Source organism: Meriones unguiculatus, chromosome 18 (genome assembly GCF_030254825.1).
Source record: "Meriones unguiculatus strain TT.TT164.6M chromosome 18, Bangor_MerUng_6.1, whole genome shotgun sequence".
Classification (NCBI taxonomy): Eukaryota; Metazoa; Chordata; class Mammalia; order Rodentia; family Muridae; genus Meriones; species Meriones unguiculatus.
The window spans coordinates 35,460,166-35,485,379 of record NC_083365.1 but is presented as its reverse complement, the minus strand read 5'-3'; the positions used below and the strand labels follow the sequence as shown (position 1 = coordinate 35,485,379).

Sequence of the window (25,214 nt, the reverse complement as noted above, 5' to 3'; positions counted from 1 at the left end):
CACTCAGTCCTGGTGTGAACTGCAGTGCCAGGATGGGTTCATAGCCCTTAGAATCCTCCCTGTCTCTGAGAAGAAGGTGAGGGGAAATAAAATAAGAGGAGAGGGGCATGAGGGCAGGACTGGGAGGAGAGGAAGGAGTGAGGCTGGGATCAGGCCGGAAAGTGATTAAATAAATAAAATTTTTAGAAAAGAAGATGTTTCTCCTTCAAAAACTAGCATTAATAAGATGAAAAGTTAAGCCACAAGCTTAAAGAATATATTTAGAAAACACGTGTCTGAGAAAACCCCTTTCTTCAGGATATATAAAGATCTCTGACAACTTAATAGCAATAAAAAAAATCTATTAGTGGAATTTTGAATAAGAATGGCCCTCGTAAGCTTATTTAAGCGTTTGGTCATCAGGAAGTAGGCACTTTACTAGGGAGGGATTAGGAAGTATGGTCTTATTGGAGTAGGTGTGGCCTTACTGGAGGAAATGCGTCACTGAGGGTGAGCTTTGGGTCTCAGTCCCAGTGTCTCCCTCTTCCTGCTGACTGCCAATCCAGATGGAGACCTCTGAGCTGCTTCCCCAGCACCATGTCTGCCTGAACGCTGCCATGCTCCCCGCGGTGATTCAGTGATTCCCCACCGACTGAACCTCTGAACCTGTCACCCAGCCTCAATTAACAAGAGTTGTTTATTTATAAGAGTTGCTGTGATCATGGCGTTTCTTCCTATCAATAGAACACTGACCAGGACACAATTATAAGGTCAAAAGATTTGGTCAAGACATTTTACTGAAACCACAAAGATCATTCAAAAACACCTGACAAAGACGTTCTGTATCATTAATCATTAAAAAAAAAAAGTCAACGAAATGATCCCTAGTGATATTTTGCTATACTCATAGATTGGTGCCTAGCCAGTTGTCATCAGAGACACTGTTTATCAACTGATGAAAACAGATGTAGAGACCCACAGCCAAATGGTAGGCCAAGCTGGGGGAGTCCTGTTGAAGAGGGGGAGAGAAGATTGTAGGAGCCAAAGGGGTCAAGGACACCACAAAGAACAACCATAGAACCAACTAACCTGGGACCACAGAGGCTCACAGAGACTGAATTGACAATCAGAACGGCTGCCTGGGGCTGACCTATGCCTGCTGCGTATTTGTTACAGTTGTGTAACTTAGTCTTCTGTGGGACTCCTAACAGTGGGAGCAGAGGCTGTCTCTGATTCTTTGGCCTGTTCTTGGGGCCCTCTTTTCCTACTGGGTTGAATTTTCCAATATGGGGTGGGGGTGCTTAGTCTTATTGCAACCTGATATGCCATGTTTGGTTGATAATCTCTGGGAGGTCTGCCCGTTTCTGAGGGAAATACAGAAGTGGATTATGGAGAGAGGAGGGTTGGTTAGGGAGAGACTGGGAGGAGATTAGGGAAGTGAAACTCCAGTTGGGGTGTAATGTGTGAAAAAAAATTGTAAAAATCATCAAGGATATATAAATTGAATCCATGATGACATGCCCCTGCACACATACTAGAGTGGCTTAAGGTTTTAAAAACTGACAGTACTAAATGTTGGTGAAAACATGGAGATTGACAGTTCTTACCCTCAGCTGATGATAAGAAAAGATGTAGCAACTTTGCAAAATAGTTGAGCCATTTCATATGAAGTTAGCCAAATTTGCCATAAAATCTTACAACCCCACTTCTAGACATTTATCAAGAAAAACAATGTATGTCAACATAGTGGCTACTAATGAAAGTATTTAGTAATTGTGTTCATGATTACCCCAAACTAAAAATAACCCGTAGGCAGTCTATCAGCTGATAAATGGATAAATTTTGCTGTATTCTCAGCAAGGAATGCTTTTCATAAATATAAAGGAAAAAATTATGGAAATTAAGGTTGATGGTTAAAAATATTATGTTCTCAAGCTGCAGAGAGAGAGAGGTAAAATTGTTTTCCAATGACAGAATTGTGGCCTATGGTCACATACTGAGTGAGTATTGGACAGGAGCATAAGGAATGTTGCCTGGTTGTCATAGTTTGGGTTTTAATGCTGTGAAGAGACACCACGACCATGGCAACTCTCTCAGAGGTTTAGTCCATTGTCATCATGGTGGGAAACATGGCAGCATGCAGACAGACACAGTGCTGGAGGAGTTGAGAGTTCTACATCTTGATTCACAGGCAGCTGAAGGAAACTGAGTACCATACTGGGCATAGCTTGAGCATATGAGACCTCAAAACCAACCCCTACAGTGACAAGGCCACACCTACTCTGACATGGCTATACCTCCTAATAGAGCCAACAGCCATGGGCCAAGCACTCAAACATATCAGTCTATGGGGGCCATACCTATTTATACCACCACAACAGTCAAGTAAATACATCTTAATTATGGTGGTACTAACACAAGTGTATATATGTTTTGGCTCACCTCAAAATGAACATTTAAAATATATACATGCCAATTAAGGTCAATACAGCAGATTATAAGAATAACAATATGATTAGATTTCTTATCTGGGATATCTAATCATCAAAAGACTGTATCAAATAAGAAGAAGTTGGCCCAATGGTTAAGAGCCCTGGCTGCTCTTCCAGAGGACCAACATAGCAGATCACAACTGTCTGTAACACTAAATCCAGAGGTTCCAATATCCTTTTCTTGTCCTCATGGGCACGAGGCACACACATTTGTGCAGACACACATGAAGGCAAAACACACATACACACAAAATTTTAAAAACTGAGGGTTTTTGTTTTTGTTGTCTTTGTTTTGGTTTGGTTTTGGTCTTGATGAGACAGGATTTCTCTGTTTAGCCATGGCTGTCCTGGAACTCACTATGTAGACCAGGCTGTCCTTGAACTCAAAGATCCATTTGCCTCTGCCTCTTGAGTGCTGGGAATAAAGGGGTGCACCACCATGCCCGAATAAAATAAATAAATAAATAAAAATTAAAAGAATAAAGTAAGCAAGGAGCATGTATTGATAGGCTCATTAGAAAAATCTCTCCATTATCTACTTCTCATTTGTATTTTAGTATAAAATATAACACCACTGAACACAATTTGATGAAAATAGCTGTTCTTACAAATCATAGTCATTACTATTACTAATCATTTCTTTACTAGTGAGAGCAAGGAACCAGATGCTGTTGTCTATCACCTGCCTTTAGGAGAACAAGATGAAGAACAGTTGAGCAAATGTGCCCCCAGGATTTAAGTGGGTTTTGTTGTTGTTGTTGTTGTTGTTTTGTTTTGTTATGGTTTGGTTTGGTTTGTTTTTGATTTTGGTTTTAAGACAGGGTTTCCCTGTTTAGCCCTGGCTGTCATTAAGTCTGACTCTAACTTGTAAGCATTAGCCTAAGCAGAGAATGAAGCAACTGTATGCATTTAATTTTTTATTTAATTTCTAATATATTGACAGTCTTTCAGTTAGCACAAAAATTCTGTAGAAACAGATTCTTCCAACGATTCATGATGAATTGGAGTTCTTTTCTGCTGAGCATGTACAACTAATTGCAAAAGGTGAAACATTTTTAGTAATTCAAGGAACTAATTTCATAATTATCCATTTATCTTCACAGCTTTCTGTCTGCTAAATTTATTCTAAATTCTTCCCTGGGTTCCTAATTAAATAATTAAATGGTATGCTTCATAGATTTACAGAGTAAGGCTGTTTTAATTTATTTGCTGAACAAATATGAACTAAGTCAGCTATATCAATTTTCATCATCTGAGAAACATCCACTCTTCAGTTTGTTTTCTGACCATTGTGTGACTTTCGTGTCAAATAGCACAGAATTCTTATTCAAACAGACACAAGCAAAAAAAGAATCTAAGAAACCCAGAAGCAGGACTACTCTGTACATGTGTGATGGGATTCTGGCCTGCTTCTCTGGACCCGAGGTTTTCCAATTTTGGGGAAAAAAAATGACTGCTGAGCAGCGTGGTGCAAGTGTGTCAGGACACCTACCTTCCTCTTACAGATGAAGAATCCTTTCTACAGGTCCCTTCTCACGTCTTATTGGCCCTAACTGGACTGTGTACCCATCCCCTAACATTCGCCATTAGTGGGCATGGCACTACACCATGGTCGTGCTGACCAGTGAAGATAATTGCAGCCTTCCTGGCATCAGAGTGAGTCAAAAGGGGGAAGAGTGGATCCCTAAAGAAACCTTGTGCTGTATAGTCACGATGTGTCAGAGAATGGATACTGAGCAGGAAACCAACAGTGTTGCTGTAAATGTGAAGATACACTCTTACTTTATTTCCTAAAAATAGTATATAAGGCCTGTGCCCTGGCAATTAAAAAGAATGAGTTTTATTATTGTTATTATTAATTACAATATTCACTTTGTATCCTGGCTGTAGCCCCCTCCCTCATCTTCTCCTGGTTCCACCCTCCCTCCCTCTTTCCCCTACTGCATGTCTCTTCCCTATTTCACTGATAAGGGAGGTTCTCCTCCCTTACTATCTGACCCGGCCCTATCAGGTCTCATCAGGACTGCCTGAATCCTCTTTCTCTTTGTCCTAGCAAGGCTACCTTGCCAGAGGGATGTGATCAAAGAGCAGGCAACCGAATTCATGACAGACAGCCCCTACTCCCCTTACTAGGGTACCCACATGAAGACTGAGCTGCCCATAGGCTACATCTGAGCAGGGAGTCTATGTCCTCTCCATGCACAGTCCTTGATTCATCAGTCTCTGTAGGACCTCCCCACCCCCGACCCAGATTTTTGGCATGTTGGTCTCCTTGTGGAGCTCCTGTCCCCTCCAGGTCTTTCTATCTCCTCCTTCTTCCATAAGATTCCCTGCCCTCTGCTCAAAGTTTGGCTATGAGTCTCAGCATCTGCTTTGATACCCTATTGGGTAGAGTCTTTCAGAGGCCCTCTGTGGAAGGCTCTTGTCCTGTTCTCTGTCCTCATTCAAAAGGTCAAACAGGATAGACACGGGAAGTAAGAAAAGAATTAGTTTTATTTGAAAAAAAATTCTTCTGGAATTATCCTTTAATTATAGTATAATTTTATAAAATTGGTCAGAAACTTTATAAACAGTATTTATCATCATCTTTTTAAAAATGTAGGATTAAGGATAAAATGAGTTCAATTAGGTATAATGTATGCTAAACTGCATTCATTCCTTTACCCAGAACATTTTTATGACTACTAATGACTACCAGGTACCCAAGATATGGTACTTGATGAGCAAAATTAACCACATTGCTGTTCTCGTGCTTTTAGTGTGGAGACGGACAAAGACATTTCTAAAAATAACTATTAAATGTGGACTGCTGGTACAGAAAAAGCTTCTGAGATAAGAAAAAACAGAGTGATGGTGGAGGCACCCCATCAGAAAACACAGCATATGGAAAGAAAGGCTTGGCAGCAGAGTTAGTAACATGCATTTTGGGAACAGGAAGATTAGCGAATGTGTTAGCTAAGCTCTGTCACTGAGATGCAAGACCTGACATAAGCAACCTAATTGGAGAAATGGTTGCTTTGGATCATAGTCTGCTGTTATTTCTTGTCCCTCAGTCGGGCGGAACACCATGCTGCTGGGAACGCGTGGCAGGAGAAATGCTGACTAGGTAAGTTTGGAAGATAGTCACAAGATGAGTGTATCCACAAGGGCGTTGTCAGTGCGTTAGAAGGGCTGTGTGTATTTCCTACTGGAAAAGGGAGACTGAAAGAAGTAAACACATGAAGGGACTTGAGTGAGACGAGGCTCAAGCACATGCTCTCAGGGATGTGCTTCTTCCTGCCAAACCCCACTTCTGAGCCCATCAAGGGATTAAGAAGTTCATTAGATCAAGCTCCAGCAGTTGGCAAACAAGCCCCCACGCCTGATCGCTCCTATTTAGATAACAGAGAGTTGTGGCAGAGTGTGACTTTGTGGGAAGCTTGCAGACTTTCTCTTCCTTGTCACCTGAAAGCCCTGAGGAGTCATCTAAAGGATTTGAGTTAGGAGCGTATTAGAGGTGACCAGGTTTATGATTTTGAATGGGTGGCTTTACTGTTTGTTAGAAAATTAATTTAATAGGTCAAAGTAGATGCAGGCAACTTGTAGTTAACTATCGTTCTAGCAACAGCACAAGGGTATAAGAGTTAACATGAAAAGGACTATTTGGACTTGTTTGGTCCTTAGAAGATGAGAAATGGCAAGCCTTGTAATGGCATGGCTATGTAGCATGAGGAACAACAAGGTGGCATGGACTGTGAGCATAGCTTTTAGGCTTCTGGCTTGCATCTCTGGGTAGACGGTTTTCTTTCCCTACAACATGGAATCCTAGAGTCCTAGTGTCAAAGAAGAAAGAATAGTTTTCAATATTGGATATGTTTACCCTGGAGCCTATTTCACATACAGCAATATTGAGTAGATATTCCATAGCCACTTGGAATATCCATTTGGGAGTTGTCAGTATATAAATGGAAGATGGGATTTCAGGACCCTAGCTTAAGAATGCCTTAGGAGAAAAGGTAGAGCTGGCAAGAAAGAGGCCTGGGGTTTATCTTGAGAAACTGTCATGAAGACGAGTCATACACCTATAGAAAGAAACAAAAGAAAAGTTAGTAGATTAAATGTCTCAATTCAAATGGGGAGGAAAATAGTGCTTAAGAAAGAGAGAGCAATCAAGTGATGCTCAGGATTCAAGTGAGAGTTGAGAGGCATCCTTATCCTCATCTTTGAGAAAGCTGTATTTGGTAAAATGAAAGCAAGAAGAATGGTTTGAGAGTGAGTGAGAGAAAAGGAAATGCAACACTTCAGTAAATGGGGCATAATAGCCCCAGGGACATGGGGACATGGGAGGAATTTAATTAGCAGACAGTTAGGGCAACAATCAGGAACACCAATGAGAAAAGAGCAGTTGCAAATACTTAAGAGAGAATGGTGGATAATTTATAGTGCTTAAAATGCCAAGAGCAAGCATAGTTGAAAGTACACTTGCTAGATAGGTAGGCCTGTAGCTTCAGCAGCATGATGAAGCCTCAATTTTCTCTGTGTAGTTCACACAGCCTTGTAGAAGAGGGTGGAGAAAGGGAAGCTCAGAGACAACAGATGGGTGACAGTCGGAAACATAAACTGTGCATAGTGAGAGAGATACCAACAGAGAAATGAAGCTGGAGTGACTGGGCAGTTCTTGGGGACCAAGGAGAATGCTGGGGACTGTAATCTTGCTGGTATGTTTAGTTGTGTGACATTCTCCAGTAGCACCAGGCTTCTTGGTGTGCACATGAAAAGGACAGCAAGACCCACCCAGAGCTAGACTTTTGTGACAAAAGTGAACAAGAAAGAGGGACTCCAGTGAAGGAAGGTGGTGAGTTTAAATAAGAGTCTACAAAGAATGTAAAAGCTAAGAAAAGTAGCTTTTTTTTTTCATTGTTGAATAAATGATGAGGGTAGAAGGTATCAAGAATAATGTGACCATTCTTTGGAGCCCTAATGTTCTGCTGTCTACCAGCTAGTAGCTAAGGAGGCTGCTACCCACAGCGTGTTCCTAATCTCATGTTTCTCCCTCTTCTCACCTTTTCTTTTCCATCCTGCCTCCCTATTTTTCTCCTTCCATTTCTCCCTCTCTTTCTCCTTTTTCCTTCTTCCCTTTCGTCATTCTTTCCTAAAATACTTATGTGCATTTAAAAAAAAATAATCTATTTAATTCTGTTTCAATTTCATATGTTAAAATTATTTTTAAATCGGCAAATTTTGTTTTGCAGTATAACTAAATTAACAGTATAAAAATAATTTAACTATATTTCTGGTCTAACCAGAGCTTACTGTGATAGGTTCTTTTATTCTATATAGGTTTTACATGCCTGCACAGTGAAAAGGAATCTAGATTTGCCAGCCAGGTGTATTCACCACATGAATGGTAGAGAAATTGAAGACATCTCAAAAGGTAAGTGGCAAATATTTTGTAACTCCTGTGATATGGTCTTGAAGGAAATTTATATACTTTTCATTTCAAGCATTTTATAGAAAAAATCAAGAATTTAATTGTAGCATGGATAAACACTGTATTCTTACACACAGGGGCACCGAGTGCTCCTGTAAATAACTTTCAAGGGACACCAGGGTTATAAGAATTTTCTTTTGCCTCAAGTTTGAGTTGTTTTTAAAGCTGAGTACTTTGAATCTAGCGAGCCATAAGTAAATAAGCAATCATTGACATATCTGTGTAATTTAACTACCGATTTCTATGGCATCCAATACCTAAGAGACCTTTTCGGGGCTTGGAGTGTGGCATAGTGTTTGCCTAGCACGTACAGGGGTGTGGGTTTAATCTCTAGAGCAAGGGAGAAGAGAGGGAGGGGGTGGAGGGAGAGAGGAACGAGGAAGGACAGTCTACTGAGGTATTCAGAAATTATATGATGTGCTTTTAAACACTTCCATTGTGTGTCATGGTCAGGGATGCAAGACGTTAACATGCTGTTTGTGAAGATGCTCTCCCCGCAAACAAAAACAGTACAGATTCTACAATTACATGTGCAGAAGTGCTACTGAAATAGAAAGTAATGTCTATTCATCTAACTTTACTTCATGCCTGATGAAGATTTATAGATTTAGGTAACACAATTTGAGCTGTAAGGGTACACCCTTACGGCTATAGTCTGGAAAGGTGGCCACAATGGATACTTCCCAGATTTTCTCCTTTTTCCACTCAAACTACATAAAAGCAGGCATTTCCTTGATTCTTCATTCCTTAATTAATGCTTATCTAATGATAGCTGAGTCATTTTATTCTTCACAAACAACTTTCTGAATGATTTATGTGAGTATATGTATTTAGAAAGCAATTTTTATTTTTTTGTTATTCAGAATTTCCAACTGAGATTTCTGTATTTCAATGAATACCAGTGTATTACCTAGAAACAGATAAAGTTTTCAACTATCTATCATCTGTAGCTCTGGGAAACCTTCTTTGTGCCCTTCCTGGGGATGGTAGGAGCTTTATTAAAATTGATTTTCTATGCTCCTATTCCCTGCCTCACATTTCCCCATAATCAGTAATGTTTATAGTTGTTCCTGAGCTTGACTTAAGAAAGCACAAACAGCATGTTTTCTTAAGCTCTTTTCTACCATGAAGTTATTTCTAGCTCTCCTGGAATTTTAAACACCAGCCTTGAGTGGGCTGCTGGAACTGAACAACCGGGAACTTGGTTAACAGGAAAGTTTTATATTTAGAAAGTTGAATTTATTTTCTTTTCATGAGTAGTGTAACAAAACTGCTTCTCAGGCACTCGGGCAGGGCAGGCTGAGGTAGGAGGGGCACAAGCTCGACCACTGTTCTGGACATGGTCTCAAAAGGAAAAGGAGATTTACTGACCCAAATAGTGAAGGAGTGACCGAGACTGCTTCCTCATGGGTGCCAGGGTTGTTCAAGTGCATGCCTCAGCTTCATGGGTCCCAGAAGTGTGCTATTATTGCATTTTAATTCGTGCCTCACCCTGTGGTTTTGCACACTTATAAAAGCTTAGGTCAGCAGAAATCAGCTTATGCGGCTACTGACACTCAGAAGCATCACATGTTCACTAGAGTTACGACACTTAAAGAGGTAAATCCTGCTGGAAGCACTTCCAGCCTGTACCACTCTTGTCCCCTAATCTAAGGTTCTAAAATTTGTTTATCACTGTGATGTGGTACAGTAGCTGAATGGAGTCCCTGACTTTCCTTTTCATTGTCTTCCAGATCTTGATTTAGGAATGGTCAAATATTATGTTAAAGATAACTTCTAGTTTAAATGAATAAATACAAGTACTCTTGATTTGCTGTGGCTTTTGTTGTTGTTGCCTTTGTATCAGATCAGAATGTAAGCTAATATGGTCTAATGTTTAAGATCTCTCCAGGTTTCTCTCAAAAGCACAGATAAGCAGCGCAGTAGTATGAATGAGTAAAAGCACACGGTAAGATAATGATTTTCCTGCATCCTACTTCTATCTTGGAATTATGTAGGCTTTTCAACGTTCCTCCTGTGATACACATTTGTTATGACATTTAACTGCTTTTATATCGTCACATCTAGTGAAACTTTTAAAGGTCTCACAAGATTTACAATTTTCTTTTTCTTTTTTTGTGGTTAGGTTTCTGAGCCAGGGGAGATTTTAATTATACAGATGTAGGATGGGTTGCCAGCACTGAAAGGGGCATGTGGCAATGAGGTCTTACCACCAACCAATAAGTAATCATGTCTGCTGGAAAAGGGAGTAACAGTTTTCTCCAGGGGAATGTCACTGGGCAGGTGCTAGGCCATGAGTTATTTTCCTTGCAGTGTCTCTCATAGTGAGAGATACAAAAAGAATATTTTCCAAGCTTGTCAATGGTAGGCTTTGTTCAAGTCAGTCTTGCTCATTTTCACTTCCTTGAGGTCGATAATCCTTGCTCTGTTTCTGCCTGGTTCTCTGTAGCATGATCTGGCCTTTGTCTTCCCTTCGTCTTAGGAGCAGAGTTTGTGCAACGCGTTTTGTTGTGTAACTTACGTCATTCTTCATCTCTACTTATTTCGTGTCCTGTTCTTGTAAGGGAGCCCTAATCACTTACTCTAAACACTTACATGAACAGCACCTCACAGTACATGGTGTTTGTTCAACCTCCTCTGCAGAGACTCGGGCTATTTTCCAAGGCCTTACCTCGTGTCCTCTGCTAGCTTTTGTTGGCTGGTGCTTTCCACTTTTATAACAGTTTTTTTTTTTTCCTTCCCCGTTCTATGTAAGAGAAGTTCAGCTTGGCTGTATCTCCTCTCAGGATCTGTTTGTCTTTCCTTTTTAATTTTTTAAAGATTTTCTAAGATTAAAATGTAATTACAAAGTACCCCCACCCCACCCCAGCCTTCTCCCATGACCTCTATTTTTTTTTTAATTGTTGTCACAGACCCATGAGTGTGCCTGTTCTTTATCTGCCACATACTTCCATTTGAATTAGATTCTGACTTTGATCTAAGGAGTTCTCTCTTCTCTTTCAGCTGAAGAGTTTTCTTTCTATTTGCTCTCATGCATACACTGTTCTCGTCATAACCGTGAAGATTACCTTCAGTCCGCTTTACTTCCAGATTGGCTCTTCACCAAATCTGATTTCTAGATATGTTATGATTTCTTTCTGTAGTTTCCTCTTCTTACCCGAGGAAGATAGAATGTTCTTTTTAGAATAAATCTACCACTTGTTTGGGTTTATGTGATTTAAAACTATGACAGGTTGAATAAGAAAATAATTTGGAATCAACTTGGATTGCTGTAACTTATTTTAAAAGCTTGAAGACCAGCTGCAAGAATGTAACACCAGTTCTTTTCTCACTTTGTTTTTTTCTCTCATGATTCAACTTAAAACTTTAAATCCCAGCACTAGGGAGGCAGAGGCAGGTGGATCTCTGTGAGTTTGAGGCCGGCCTGGTCTACATAGAGTTCCAGGCCAACCGGGGCCAGGTAATGAGTCTAAATAGCATCAGTAACAACAAAAATAACACAATAATAATTTAGAACGCCAGCCAGCAGATCTAGGTTGCCTAGCAAGTCATAGAACTGGTGCCCACAATTTAAGGATGGGCCATCTCTGCAGTGTGAGTAGAAATTGCCTGCCGTCACACTTTTAAGGTGCCAGCAGAGACCATTTTCCACTATCCAATACCTGAAATGATTATGTTATCCACAGACTTGTTTCAAGTTTTAGATGAAGTTCAATGCACGATTAAAGAGCAGGCATCAGCAGCCCACACAGTAAAGCAACCTTGAGGAGCTAGGAGGTCAAACCATCCTCTGCACACCTGGGAATACCAAAGCTAGATCCAGCCCCAGCCTGCCATTTTTTTTTTTTTGCAAGCAAAGACTATTGGAAACAATCCCAGCTACACTTAGTTGCTGTGACCCATCAAGCTCAAATTCTACATAATTTTTGTTTATTTTAAAATTTAAAATCAAACTCTCCTCCTTTCAGGAAAAAATAGAACTATGAACTATATATTCAAAGACGCACACCATAAGCTGCTAGCTTACAACTGATATTGAAAAGGAAGCGAGCAAGTAAATACACAGAACACGTAGCTCCTACCCATTAGAATACCATCTGTGCATACCGCCATCCCCGTCTCCGTAAGTCTGTCTTTCATTTTGTTGTCATTTGCCACTCAGAATCACTTGCGTTATTTCTAGGCCTCCTGACCAACTTGGTCCCACAAGCATAACACTTTCCTAAGTTTGTGAGACATTCCTCAAGTTTGTAGCAGCTAGTCACAGGCGAGTACAAGAGTATTCTTGAAGATGGTTGTCTTATGTTGGGGTAGTCGTGGAGAAGTGTGCCCTTTACCTTACAAACTTTGGAGACTGGATTCACTTTCAAATTTTTTAGTGTCTTAACTGTAATACAGTAATTAAGACTACGGTGCTGTATGTTAGTTCATAGGTGGTTCCACTAGCCTGCCTCTAAGGTCCTAGCAACCTCTTACATCATCACCTGCTGCCACCGCCAGGTGATCACCAGGTGTGTGCTCGCCAGGTGTGTGCGGGATAAAAGGACCCCACCAGCATTCCCAGCACTCTTAGTCTCTTTCTCTCTTTCTCTTGATCTCTTTTAGTCTCTTTTTCTCAACCTCTGTCTCTCTGTTCTCCCTCTGCCCCATGTTTTCTCTCTCTGTCCTTCTCTGGCCTCATGGATTTGTCCCCTCTGTCTGCCTGTCTACATGTCCAATCATCTGCCCCCTAACTCCTTTTCCCTGTCCCTCTCGCAAATAAACTTCCTTAAACCAGATGTGTTTTGGGGCCTAACCATTATTGTAACACTGTGTAAATTTATTATTTTTTATGCCTACTCTACTTTCCAAATACTGACACAGAGTCCTATTATATTTATTAATAAGCTTTAAGCACTAAAGCTGGGCAGATACTCATCTGTTCTAACCCGCCTATGCTGACTGGCATAATTCCTAGTTACGTGGCCTCTTAATCTTTCCCTGGCTGCCCTTCTCCATCCGTGTTCTCATGGAGACTCCCTCATAGTGACCTCTCAGGCCTCTACCTGCCCCCCCCCCACTCCATGAGAAGCTCAGCCCTAACTCTCCTGCCCCTGAGGTCATTCACCTCTTTATTAACCATTCAGAAGATGGAGAACAATTTTTACACAACATAAAAATGACAATGCCAGCATCTGGGCTGCAACCAGATCTCTTGGTACAGAAATCAGCATTTGAATACACAGTGCACAAAACCATCCCCCAACAGTACCAGTGTGAGAATAGGCATAGGAAAAAAAAACAAAAACCAAAAAACAAAAAAACTAGAATTGAATTTAGAGTCTAGAAATAGTCTAGCACATCTATAATCTGTGGTCGCTTGACTTATAACAAGCTTGTCGACACTCCTCAGGGAAGAGTTCTATTTAGTCATGGTGCCAGGCCAACCAGGACTCCATATACAAAGACTGAAGACAACTCTCATTTCTTATCTATAAAAATCATCCCAATATAAACAAGAACATCTAAAATCTGCCCATGAAACTCTTAGACGCCAACATAGGACCAAATCTTCATGATCTTGAACTTGGTAATAAATTCCTAGGCATTAAGCCCAAAGCATGAGCAATAACAGAAAAACTCACAAATTTGACTTCATTGAACTGAAACATTTCTGTGAATTAAAGGATATTATCCATAAAATGAAAAGACAATCTACCTAATGGAATTAAATATTTTCGAATCACATCTAATAAGTGTTTAATATTGAGAATATATGAAAAAGTCTTCTGCTCAATAATAAAAAAAAGACAACTTAATTAGAAAAATAGGGAAAGGACCTGAATACACATTTTCACAGAGAAGATACACACTTGGCAATAAGCACAGAGAAAATGTTCAGCATCCACAGTCATTCATCATTTTGGCTTAAATCAAAACCATAGTGCATGGTATTTTACAGTCCAGTGTGACTGTACTAAAAACAGGCTCACAGGTCCAGGAAAAGACAAGTGCTTTGGATAAGCATTTTTATGATTAAGCATTTACTTTTCTTGGGTCTTTAAGTAGTTTTCTTGTTTATTTTTACTTTTAAGATGAAAAGGTTGTGTCTCTTTCTGAAGAGGGATACCAGCGTTGGCAGTAATCACCCATCTGTGTGTGTGTCTAGGGCAAGCACTGGCATTAACTAAGGCAGTCTGTCAAGAGCCACTCTGGACTTGGAAATAGAACTCAGGAAGGTCTGTGACCCCAAACTGTCCTCACTGTGACTTTGCTTTGGCTGTAGGGATCCTTAGAAATGTCTTCAATGTCTTCCAGGCATCAGAGTTAGGCTGCTCACACTACTTAGATGAAAAAAAAAATTGAGTAAGCTAGTAATTCCTAGCGTACATTGTCCACTATTGATTTACAGACATGGTTGAGAATATCGTCAGAAGTCCTGTTGGGGAGTCGTTGGACCATCACCATTTTCTTTTAAATATGAGACAGCTGTGAGCTGTGAAGCTCCACAAAGCGGTCAAATGTACTTGTAGACTCCAGTTTCTATCAGAAAAGCCCTGTGATGTCTTTAAAACTTAGACTTACGTCTTCATAAAGATGTGATTGACACTCCTAGCTTTTGTTGGGATGAACAGTGTTTCATGTCAAACTAGGTCTGTGCTCTTCCCTCATCTCATCTGAGTTTAAGTTATCACACACCTTCCTTCTTAGCCTTCCAACTTGAGTGCTAAAACTGCCAATCTGATTCTGATGGTTCCTCCTGGCTTCTTAAAGCTCGTTGGGAGCACATTGTAATAACTGTAACTTGCAATGGGAAAAATAGCCTAATTGTTACTATCTATTGGAGAACAATCTCTCTATAGAGCTCTCTTTTTAAAGACCAGGACTAAGAAAAGATTTTGTTCTTTAGTGAGTTTTTAGGAGAGGGGGGGAAAAAGCCAACAAAGTATGTAAAATGTTTGTTATAAAAGATTCTGTTTTTGTGAACCAAACATTTAGTAGGAAGTTTCAAAAGGGTGTCCTCCATGGTAACCACTGAATCTGTTCAGTCTTCTCCAGTTTGTCAGATTTAAAATATCCTCTAACATGTATAAGTTATATGCCAAGGAAAGTGTTTAAATGTAAGTGGTAACATTTCATTTTATGGGGACAAAACTCCTTTGTTGACATGAAGTGACTCTTACAGCTCTCTGAATTCTTCTAGCTGTCATTACTATCATGTTTTATACTTAAAAGAAAACTGAAAAAGATTACAGTCTTGGGATTTGTGCTAACACTGCTGATGGAACAGTAGAACTCTGAGACATCTTATGATTTGCCTGTCTTTGAATATTAACTATGTATGTAATTACCCTGTGTACTTAATTTTCTGTCCAAGTCAGATTATGTCTTTTATTATTGGGTCTAAGTTTAACTCCTGCTTTTTCCCATTAATCTATCTATGTATCTATGTATCTATCTATGTATCTATCTATCTATATATCTATCTCTAGCTTCTTTTAACAAGATTGGAGTTAAACTTGGGGAAAGAAATATAAATAACAAATTATATAAAATCACAAAGTGCCAATTATTAGAGCAAGCAACTGTAAATGACGCCTTGAGTGGTTATTACTCCAAGGTTTTAGTAAATTAATTTATTGAGTCTCATATAGTATACTTTTTAAAATTTACAAAATCCTTTAAAATTTTATACAGAGCTTTTAAATTTGCTAAAAGCGTGCCATATATATTCAGTTTTATGTATTGGTATAAATCACCAATAATAAGAGTTGACATATATAATTAATTCTCAACATTTCTAAAAGTAATCTTCAGCTTTGTACATACCAACTCAATTATTCTACATCAATACTAAAACTCAAATCTTTTAGATGCCTAAGAAATCGAGTTCACAGAAAGACCTGCATTTTCAGCGACACACACAATTATTTTTGCTGAGGGGAAAGGCAAGATTCAGACAACAGAATCCTGGCTTATTTCTATTTGTATAAATCAAGTCATTTAAATAAATGAATTGTGTGTGCTGACCTGGGCTACCAATGTGCTACTGGGGGTGTATGAAAAAAAAGATGTGCATGGTGGTGGAAGCAGAAAGAGGCATAAAGCGTATTGGAAAGCTACCAAATGTCCCCTGCAAATGGGCCCTATTGAGAGTCAGTAAGCGTGTGATGAGTGGAGTGGTTTTGAATATCGCCTTTAGATTCCATGCTGTTACGAGGCCAGCCCTGAACATGGCAACTCTTATTTCCACACACAGTACCTCTTCACTCTCAATTTAACCCCAAAATCTGATGAACCCATTACTCCATACTTGATTTCATGGAACAAGGAGTAGATATAGTTACAAATGATCAGTCACAAGCCGTGAACCAATGCAGCAAGGCATTAACAATTCACACCATTTCGGTCCACTTGCTCAAGCAGAAGATGTGCCAGCATATTTAATGCACAGCTACTTCGTTCAGTTGAAGAAAAAGGCATGACTCAGGCTGCATTTCCAAGTCAGAGGGGACTTCCTAAGATGCTATACTTCCAAAGCCCCAATGGAGTAACTCTCATCCACGTATCAACAATTAAAATAACCAGGTGTCCCATAAAGGGCATAACGTCTAAATCAGATGGGACTCAGGTAGAGCCAAGAAACGCTCTCCTCCAGCACAGCCTATTTTGTTTGATCCTATCATACCAATCCACGTCTCCTACAGAAGTATTCTGCCGTTGCAGCCCCCACAGGCAACGTGCCGTGCCGTCAGTTTAATGGGATCACTGAAAACTAAAACAGCTGTGAAAGATGGCTTTAACTATAACAACGGCTTGCTTGTCATTTCGTTCAGTGGGGAAAAAATTTCAGATTTGGGTAGGCGCTGGTACTTAAGATGACTACTATACTCTTTCTCATAAGCACCATGGGGACAACGAGATGTGACATACAGCACATAAACAAAAGTACACAGCAGCTGTTTGAGTAGGAGTACACTGATACAAGCCAAACACAGGAGACGGCAGCGCCGGCATCATTCAGTCTTTCCAGAACATAATCCTTTGAGCAGTGCCTGATGGTTGGTATGAGACCAGGAGTTATCAAAATCCAAGGAAAGAACACACACACTCACACCACATAGGTGCACATACACACACACACTACATGAACACACATGCACACCACACACACACGCACACTTGCATGTCCCTTGACACTAGAACAGATTCTCTGAGGAAGCACCTCCTGATCTGGGAGGCGGTAGAAGTCAGGCATCTCTCAAGGGCTCAGTTTGTTTGTTCAAAGGGTCTCTTCTAGACAGTTCAGGTTCATTAAAAAAAAAAAATTCCATCTGAATTAGTGGGAACTTTTCAAATGTTTTAAACTTTCTAATCAACATCTTACTCCTGGAAGCAGTTTTGAGGCTCTCAGTTTGTACCACAAAGCATAAAGAGCTTTCTTTACAGGTAGCTGTGCTCTGGGTAGTACTTTGCTTTGGTAGACACATGCACTCTGACACATGGGAAAATTAGAACATATTTTGTGAATTATAATTGTGTATATTTAATTGGCATGGATTTTAATTTAAAATTGGAAGCAGGGCATTAAAGTCTTTGGTTACTTCCTAAGCTTTTTCAAAATAAAGTAACTTAAAAATCCTTTCATGGTATGATTTAAAGAGCTTCTACTGGTTTAAAATGTTATTTTAGGAGAGGGATATATATTCTCCAGGCATAGGTCTTGTCTGTGTACTCATATGCATAGATAATTTTGCCTCCTTGTCATGTACTCAACCCCTCTTTGGTGTATTCAAGACCATTCAAGCTTTATAACAGTGACAAAGGTGAGTATAAAGTGAGATCCTCCTGAAGGCTGGGGCCTTTCTTTTGTATTAGCATTTGAACTCAGTGTGTTTAGACACCATAGAGGGAGCTGCCTTTCCTCGTTCAAAGAGTTTCTTGTGCTTAGTCCTGTATTGCTGCCCTGTTATTTAAACGTCAGTTTGTGCTTTTCCCTGGAGAAGTATGCAGAATAAACTTCATGAGGGTTCTCGAGGAACTTTAAAACATACCAACACCTCACCTTTCGGCTTGTTAGTGTTTTGTTGCCAAATGTCATGCTATTGAAAATAATGTTGATTTTCTCCATTATTATGAGGCAAATTAAAATAATTGTGCACGACCTAAATACTCTTTGAGAAATTTGCTTATGGTCATGCTTACCTGTCAAGTTTCCAACAGGTTGTAGGAAGTTATAGGTTCTTAGTGATTCAGTGTGCCTGAACTCATGCTCTACCACTCATCCACAAGTGACCTTCCACAGCACACCTGAAGCAATCCTTCTACCAAGCAAGGAGACATCATGACCTAATAGAATAATCATCACGGTTTTTTATTCTGCAATTTGTATATCATATCTTAACCATAAGTTTATGCAGTTATTACTTGACAAGTAAAGATAAAGTTATCAAAACAAAACACTGGTCGCTCAAACTCCAAAGGGTTTGAGATTTAGTGGCGGAAGGAAATGGGAAGAGAGAAGATATGACTAATACAAACAGAAGCATGAAAATACCATAGAAAGCATCAAGGAAGAGATGATTATTACTAAATAAATAACATGGGAGCTGATCCTTAATGAATAAGAATGTATTGATTGGCATAAAAATTGTGGAAGAAATCCTACAGGCACTATGATGCGCAAACAGGAGGTAAGGGAATTTGTTTCACTCTTGGTACCCAAGATTTCTTTCCAATGGCATCATTCACTTGAATCACATATTCTATTACTACCCACCATTCTTGATCTTACTTTTCGAGATTACTAGATTAACTTTCAATCTACTTGAATATGCAGTCTGGGAAAAGGAGGCGAACATCTTAAAATCTTAGCTTGCCGCCACCATGTATATAGAAGTTTCCCCACAGTTTCTGGACAGAACTTCTTCTTTCCTGGTTACATATCCTCCCACTGAAATGTAAACCCACCAAAATTGCTTGATTAATTCAATTTATCTGAAACACAGAATCTGTGATTTAAGAAAAATGTGTTCAAAGCAACTATCATTCTAATTTTTTTTCCATAGGGTAGAAATGATCTCAGCTGGTGACTGATGTATCCATATGGATAAGTTAAGGAATGCTGGATTTGTAATGTTCTTCAATGCATAGGGTTGAGTGCTTGCTTAATATAAACCATGAAAGGGAACATTCTTGTCTCCATCAAGCAAATAAATTGGTAGAAGGCCTTCTACACATGAAGGAATGCATATATGTAGCTTGGCACGCCAACATTAACCATCCACAGATAGCCTTCTGGAGTGAGGCAATATTTCTGGGCAGCCCTTTGAAGAAGGTACATGGTTTTGGAAGGCCACAGGAAATAAAATTCCGAGCTTATTCTATCAGCATGCAAGTTATAGTCCTTTGCAAGGCTAAAGGATATTGCTTGACCTTTCTAACTAATTTGCCTCATTTCTTGCACCTATTTCCGGAACAGGATGCAGTTTCACACAGGTGGAGGAAACCGTTGGCTAAGAACTCTCATGAAGCCAGATGTAGTGGCCTGTAGCTGTAGTCCCAGCAGGCAGGAAGCAGGGCAGCGGAGTCACCATAAGTTTGTGGCCGTCCTGGTGTACCCTGTGAACTGAAGGCAAATCAGAGCTGCAGAGTGAGAGCTTGCCTTGCCTTGCAGCAGCAGCAACAACAGCAGCAAACTGAAGCCAATCAATCAGCTAAACAAACAGGATCTTCTATGAATATTAAAATAGAGTAAGAAGTCAGCCACCCCCACGTTAAAACCCATGGTCTGTGCTGAAAACCCAAAGTGACTTTCAACAAATCGATTATTCCTTTACATTTCAAAACCACATCTTCGTCTGGCCCATCTCTCCCTCTGTAGCCGAGCATTCTTAGTTGTGTTGAATACATTTTATATTCAACACAGCAGACAGGCTGCTTTACACTTCCTTCCCGAGTATTTAGACTATCATTTTCTTCTGTTTTCTGTACCTTCCTGCTTAGTGGAAACACTGTTTGTTCTTGGATTGCGCTTTGTCTCCCTTTTCAAGATCATCAAAGTTACTAGTTTGAAGCGTCCCCAAAAGAAATAGGCTTCTAATCCCCAGTTCAGAGGCTAACCTTTATTAGTGCTCTCCTGGCAATAATGAGGACCTGCTTCCAGCAGGGACAAGCTGGAATACTGAACAGATTATTCAGCAAGTTCAGAGCAGAATCTGAAGTTCCTTAGACAACCTGCCTGTGAATACCGCTTTCTTTGCTTTACTGTTTCTGGTTTCCATAGTTTTCCTAATTACATAAATCACGTGGCACATGGGAGCAAGCTTCTACTCAGTATCAGTTCTGGCACTTTGGTATACATTGAAGTCTAATTTTTTCTCTCAAAGTTGTACATTTTTTCTTAAATCGTTATGGAGATTACAAACTCTGAAAACAGTCATTTTGTGCTAGAAAAATCTAGCAAGTGCTCTTTTATAATCTGTTGAGTCTGAAAATTATTTTGTGTTCAATATGGATGACTAAGACTGACAAACCCGTAAAATTTTCTCAGGTTTAAAGTTGAGTTTAACTCTAGGGTATAAAAACAAACAAACAAACAAAAAACACAACAAAATAAAACAACAAAAAATTCTAAGTTATTACCTGCTTTCTAATTTATTTAACTTTAAAAATATTAACGCTCAGGCTAAGTATAAGTAGTGCATTTTGATGTTCAAGACATGTACTGGATTGAGTGATGATACAACTAAAGCTGTATAGATAAAGCTCAAACATATTTATGGATTTGTGTCAGCAAACTAAACACGTGGGTGGTTCTAAACTGCGTTTAGTTGTGCAAAACTCTCACCAGCATTGACTAACTTGTCTCCCCCACTTTATTTTTGAAGCAGGAGTTATAGTTCACTCTTAATTTTTTATAGGACATGCAAGGTTGCGCGCCTGTGGAAGGTAGCTATTTACTTCAAACCTATAAAGAAAAGTGGTTGCTGGGAGTGTATAAAAGTGGGCTTGAAAGAATTTCAGGACTTAGTTTCTCAAACTGGATGACTGAATTTCATGCGAACTTCTGCAAAGATGTCCACTCACCGCATTATATGTTCTTTTTGATTTCACCGATAGCAGCAGGAAATCTTCAAATCTTTATCTACAACACTCTCCTAAGTAGCAAACACGCTAGAATTTCATGTGGTGCTTCGGTAGGGATTTGGAGAACCCAGTGTGCTAAAATGCATGATATCTTAGCTAAGAGTAAGATTTAGCAGAACACCAGTAGCAAAGGCCATTTGCATAACTCAACCTCTAGCTCAGCTGAGCTTAATTGAAATTCAGTTTCCACATTGCAATGCTGGGCCTCTCTGCATAAAATATGCAACATATAACATAACCAAGGGCACAGACCTACTTTCTCTGCTTGTGATCTACTTAATTCATTTTTCTAGTAGAAATATGTGTAAAAACAATATAGCTAGGATTTATATCTATTCTGCGTGTTTATCTTTGGGATGGATATAGATTTAAGTAAAGACCATGTTACAAAAACTGATCCATATTCATTTTTTTTCCTGGACCCCAATATTTTGTTATTTATTTCTGGCTTTTCAGACAAAAATTAAATTTAGAAAAATATTAGCTAGCTGCCATGTCATTTTACACAAGAAAGACTTTACCAGCTAATCATGTGAAAAAGTGTATAAACATGTCTATCAAGTCCGCATGGATGTTATATTACAGGCACGCAAGTAAATATCCTTTGTATGTTTACAAAACTCCGGCTGGGACAGCATCCCTATGCCCATCACTAGCACATATATTCTGGGTACTTGAGAGCACAAAGGTATGAGAAAAGCCTTGCTTAACATTCTCTTCTCTCATATTTAAACAGTCTTGTCACCCTGCTTCCTGCGCTGCTTTAACGAACGCCGATGACAGGCCTGGGATAAAAAGGCTTTGCAAAGATGTAGATTATATTTGACGAATAATTTCCAGATGTGATATTTTGGGCAGACAGACTCCCCTACAGGAAGCAGTATACAGAAACAACGTGCGTCTCACAGTTTTCTCAGGACAATGCAAGTGGGTTTCGGCAAGGCTGGTTCCAATTCATCTGTGATAAATGAGAAGATAAGGCAATCAGCGCACACCGTGACACCCCGTGCAGCTAGTTAGGCGCACTTCAGAACTATTCAGGTGTGCTCACACGGCTTATGAGACTTGCTGCGGTGGGGGGGGGGGGTGGGTGTCACAATATAAATACATCCTTCATGGTGGCCACTGGTAATGCAGGAATTGGCTCTCTAAGACTTAACCCAGGTCAGACATAAATAATAGATGTTAAGAGTTTAGCTCTGGTCTTGAGGCTGCGTTCCAGGCAGTGTATCTCATTTGGGTCAAAGGAATTTTTTTCCCCCTTCTTCTCTCCAAGAGTTCCTCTGCTTGAAAAAAATGCCTGCAAAATTCCATCACACCTTTGCGGGGACCACTTTAGGTCTCTTAAGGGAGAAGGTTTCAGCCCCTCGGGCACTAAGATGTACGTCCAAGGAGTTCTTGGGGCCTTAGATCAACGACTAAAGTCTGCAAAAAATTATTACAAGCAGGTGAGTCTTCCCTCTTTAAAAACTACCTTATTGTATTTTTCCCCCAGATGTATTTGGTTCTATAGGTGCAATGGTTGGCATTGTGTCATAAGAGAACTATGACATGTTTTGTGAGCTCAGTGCCTGTAAGGGAGCCAAAATGCTCTGGGATCTAGAAGCCAGCAATAATGGTGCTAATTAGGTCTGTCTTTTGGTATGGCATGTCCTGTGTCTCATCTTTTCTTACTGTTTACTCTGTAGAGAAGCAGATCCTTGTGTGGGTATCCCAGAGGCAGTGACACTAAGGAAGAAAATGAAGGGCTCCCCACCCAGTTGAAGTCTTAGACCCCTAATTTTCTCCCCAGTGTAAACTTACCCCACTATTGTAGAAATGGATCTAAAAACAAATTAGATTCAAGAGAAACAAATTGTGATTTAACTTCCCTCAGACTTATTTAACACCTATATTTCAGGACCCCAAATAAAATTGAATCAATGTATTTTAGACTAAATTAAACTAGATTTTGCCTTTCAGTTTCTGTGTATTCATTCTATAGTGTGTGTGTGTGTGTTTTTTTTTTTTTTTTTAATAAATGTGTGTGGGTAAAAAAAAACGTATTTTTGTAATGAGTTTTAGGACATTTGATTTAATTAAAGAAGGATTTAAATTGTAAACAGAATGGTGCAATTCGTATCATAAAAAAAAAGGAGTTGCAACATTAAAAAAAATCTTCTGTTAGGATTAAGTGAAGCCAACCTTTGTGTTCAGTAAGGTCAAGGTTTTACATTGTGGAGGAGGTTCCATTTTAGAACTCAGCTCATTATCTCTGGCCACGGCTGCTGAAAAATGAGTATTTTGCAAGCTTCTCACTATTCTTTGCATACAGAGAAGAACCGGAGGGAGGTGGGCATGAAGTGACAGTGTCCGTGCTCACACAGCACCTCCTGGCTGTCTGCTTGGCAAAGAGCATCTCACGGTGTGCAGAAGAAAGCTCCTCAAAGTGCTCAGGGCTTCCAACGATATCTCAGACTTTTATAGGAAAGTGTATTTGGTTTGCTTCACATTTAATTTTAGTGGATCAAAGAGGGTTAATAACTACTATAGCCAATTTGATTAAATTCTTTTAATGTTCTACTAGGCGGACATATAAAAAAAGCATAGTAAATATTGTATTGTCTTTAATCTTTTTTACATTTAAATATTAATGTTCAACATATAATGATGTCATAAGATGGATAATGACTTGCTGAATTAAATTTGTTTATTTGCTGTTGTATGTTTTGATTCCACTTACAGAGGGGTTTAAAGTTATTTTAAAAAAGCAAATGGACTTTTTCTAATGAATGAAAGCACTGTTTAAATAAAATCCGGAGATGAGCACTTAGTAAGTTTTATTGAAAATGAAGGTTGAAGTGACAGAGGACATCTGGACAATAACAGCCAGCCTCTCTCATTTTTGCCACTCTAAACCCTCAAACATTAAAATCAAGAGTTCAGTACATTGTCAAAAAAATTTGTCTTGAGAACTGCTGCTTTGATTTAAAGAGTGCACTACTCAAAATGATCACAAATAAATTTTATTAAATCTTAAGTATAAATATGAACAAAATTTTACATTTTTTTTTAGTTTTCCCAAGTTGTCTGTTAACTATTCTATAAGAATTTCAATATTATGTTAAGTTTAAGAATTCTTAAAAACTGAGTTTCTTTGTTCTTTTTCTTCCAGCTTTGTCTCTTATTGCATTGTAACAGTGTTAGGCTTCACTACACTTAAGTTTTATAGTAAAGTACAGAGAATTTACAAAAAAACAAAAAACAAACAAACAAAAAAACAAACTAAAAAACCCAACCCTATTTCTTTAGTCATGTGTAATTATACATATTTTGTGTCTTTTATCCATGGCTTTAACGTTTTAAAAACTCTCTGCCCTGCTACTTGTTACATTGTCACCACTGACTAAGTGGTAAGTCTGACAGAATCTTTATTTTGTGAGTAGGCTTTCCTAGTAAAGGTCCCCCTTGGCATTAATGAGTTTTATTTGAACTGCCTTACTTCATTTGACCTTCCAGAAAGCATTTCTATTTAGTTCTCTGTCCAACCATGTTAAGGAATCACTAGACAGGTGAAATGTGGATGAATGATGGCTCCTATTTTGTTAACAAATCTTAAGTTTATAAAATTGTAGGACTGTATCACTTATTGACATCATTTCCTTTTATTCTACTTCTGACAGTCGGCATGAAAATCATATATAGGGTTTTGTTGTCTGCCCTAATAGAATGGATTTAAAATTTTTATATTCCCACAGGAGCTTCTCTTGAATAAATTGTTACACTATAACTTTAAAATAACAGTCAGGGCTACTGGGTTTGTATTTATGGACCTACTCATTTTTTCATTTTAAACTTTAGGTTGGCTATTATAGCATGCAGCTGAATTAAGCACATTACTTTATGGTGATCTTAAATATATACTGCTTCGTGAGTATTAAAATGAGATATTTAGGACAACTTAAAGACACTCAGTCTCACGTTTATCACACGCATTTTTTTTTCAACAGTGGAAAAAATCTTGGAAATTCTGAGAGCTAAGCAGAATATTTTTAATTGGTAATCTTTGAAACGGCATAACTGCTTTTCTATGAAATGTAGTTAACACTTTCATCAGAGCCCGCTCCAGCTCATTAGCATTCTTGTTATGTCCTGGTGCTGTTGGT

The 25,214-nt window shown here is 39.1% G+C and overlaps 1 protein-coding gene across 1 annotated transcript in view; it reads left to right on the top strand.

The window, feature by feature from the left end:
- Dcdc1 (doublecortin domain containing 1) overlaps positions 1-25,214 on the top strand; it is a 372,774-nt gene that overhangs the window by 27,596 nt on the left and 319,964 nt on the right. The window contains 4 exon segments of the mRNA XM_060371563.1: positions 7,791-7,884; positions 22,348-22,361; positions 22,364-22,414; positions 22,416-22,519. Coding sequence (XP_060227546.1) covers positions 7,791-7,884; positions 22,348-22,361; positions 22,364-22,414; positions 22,416-22,519 — 263 coding nt within the window.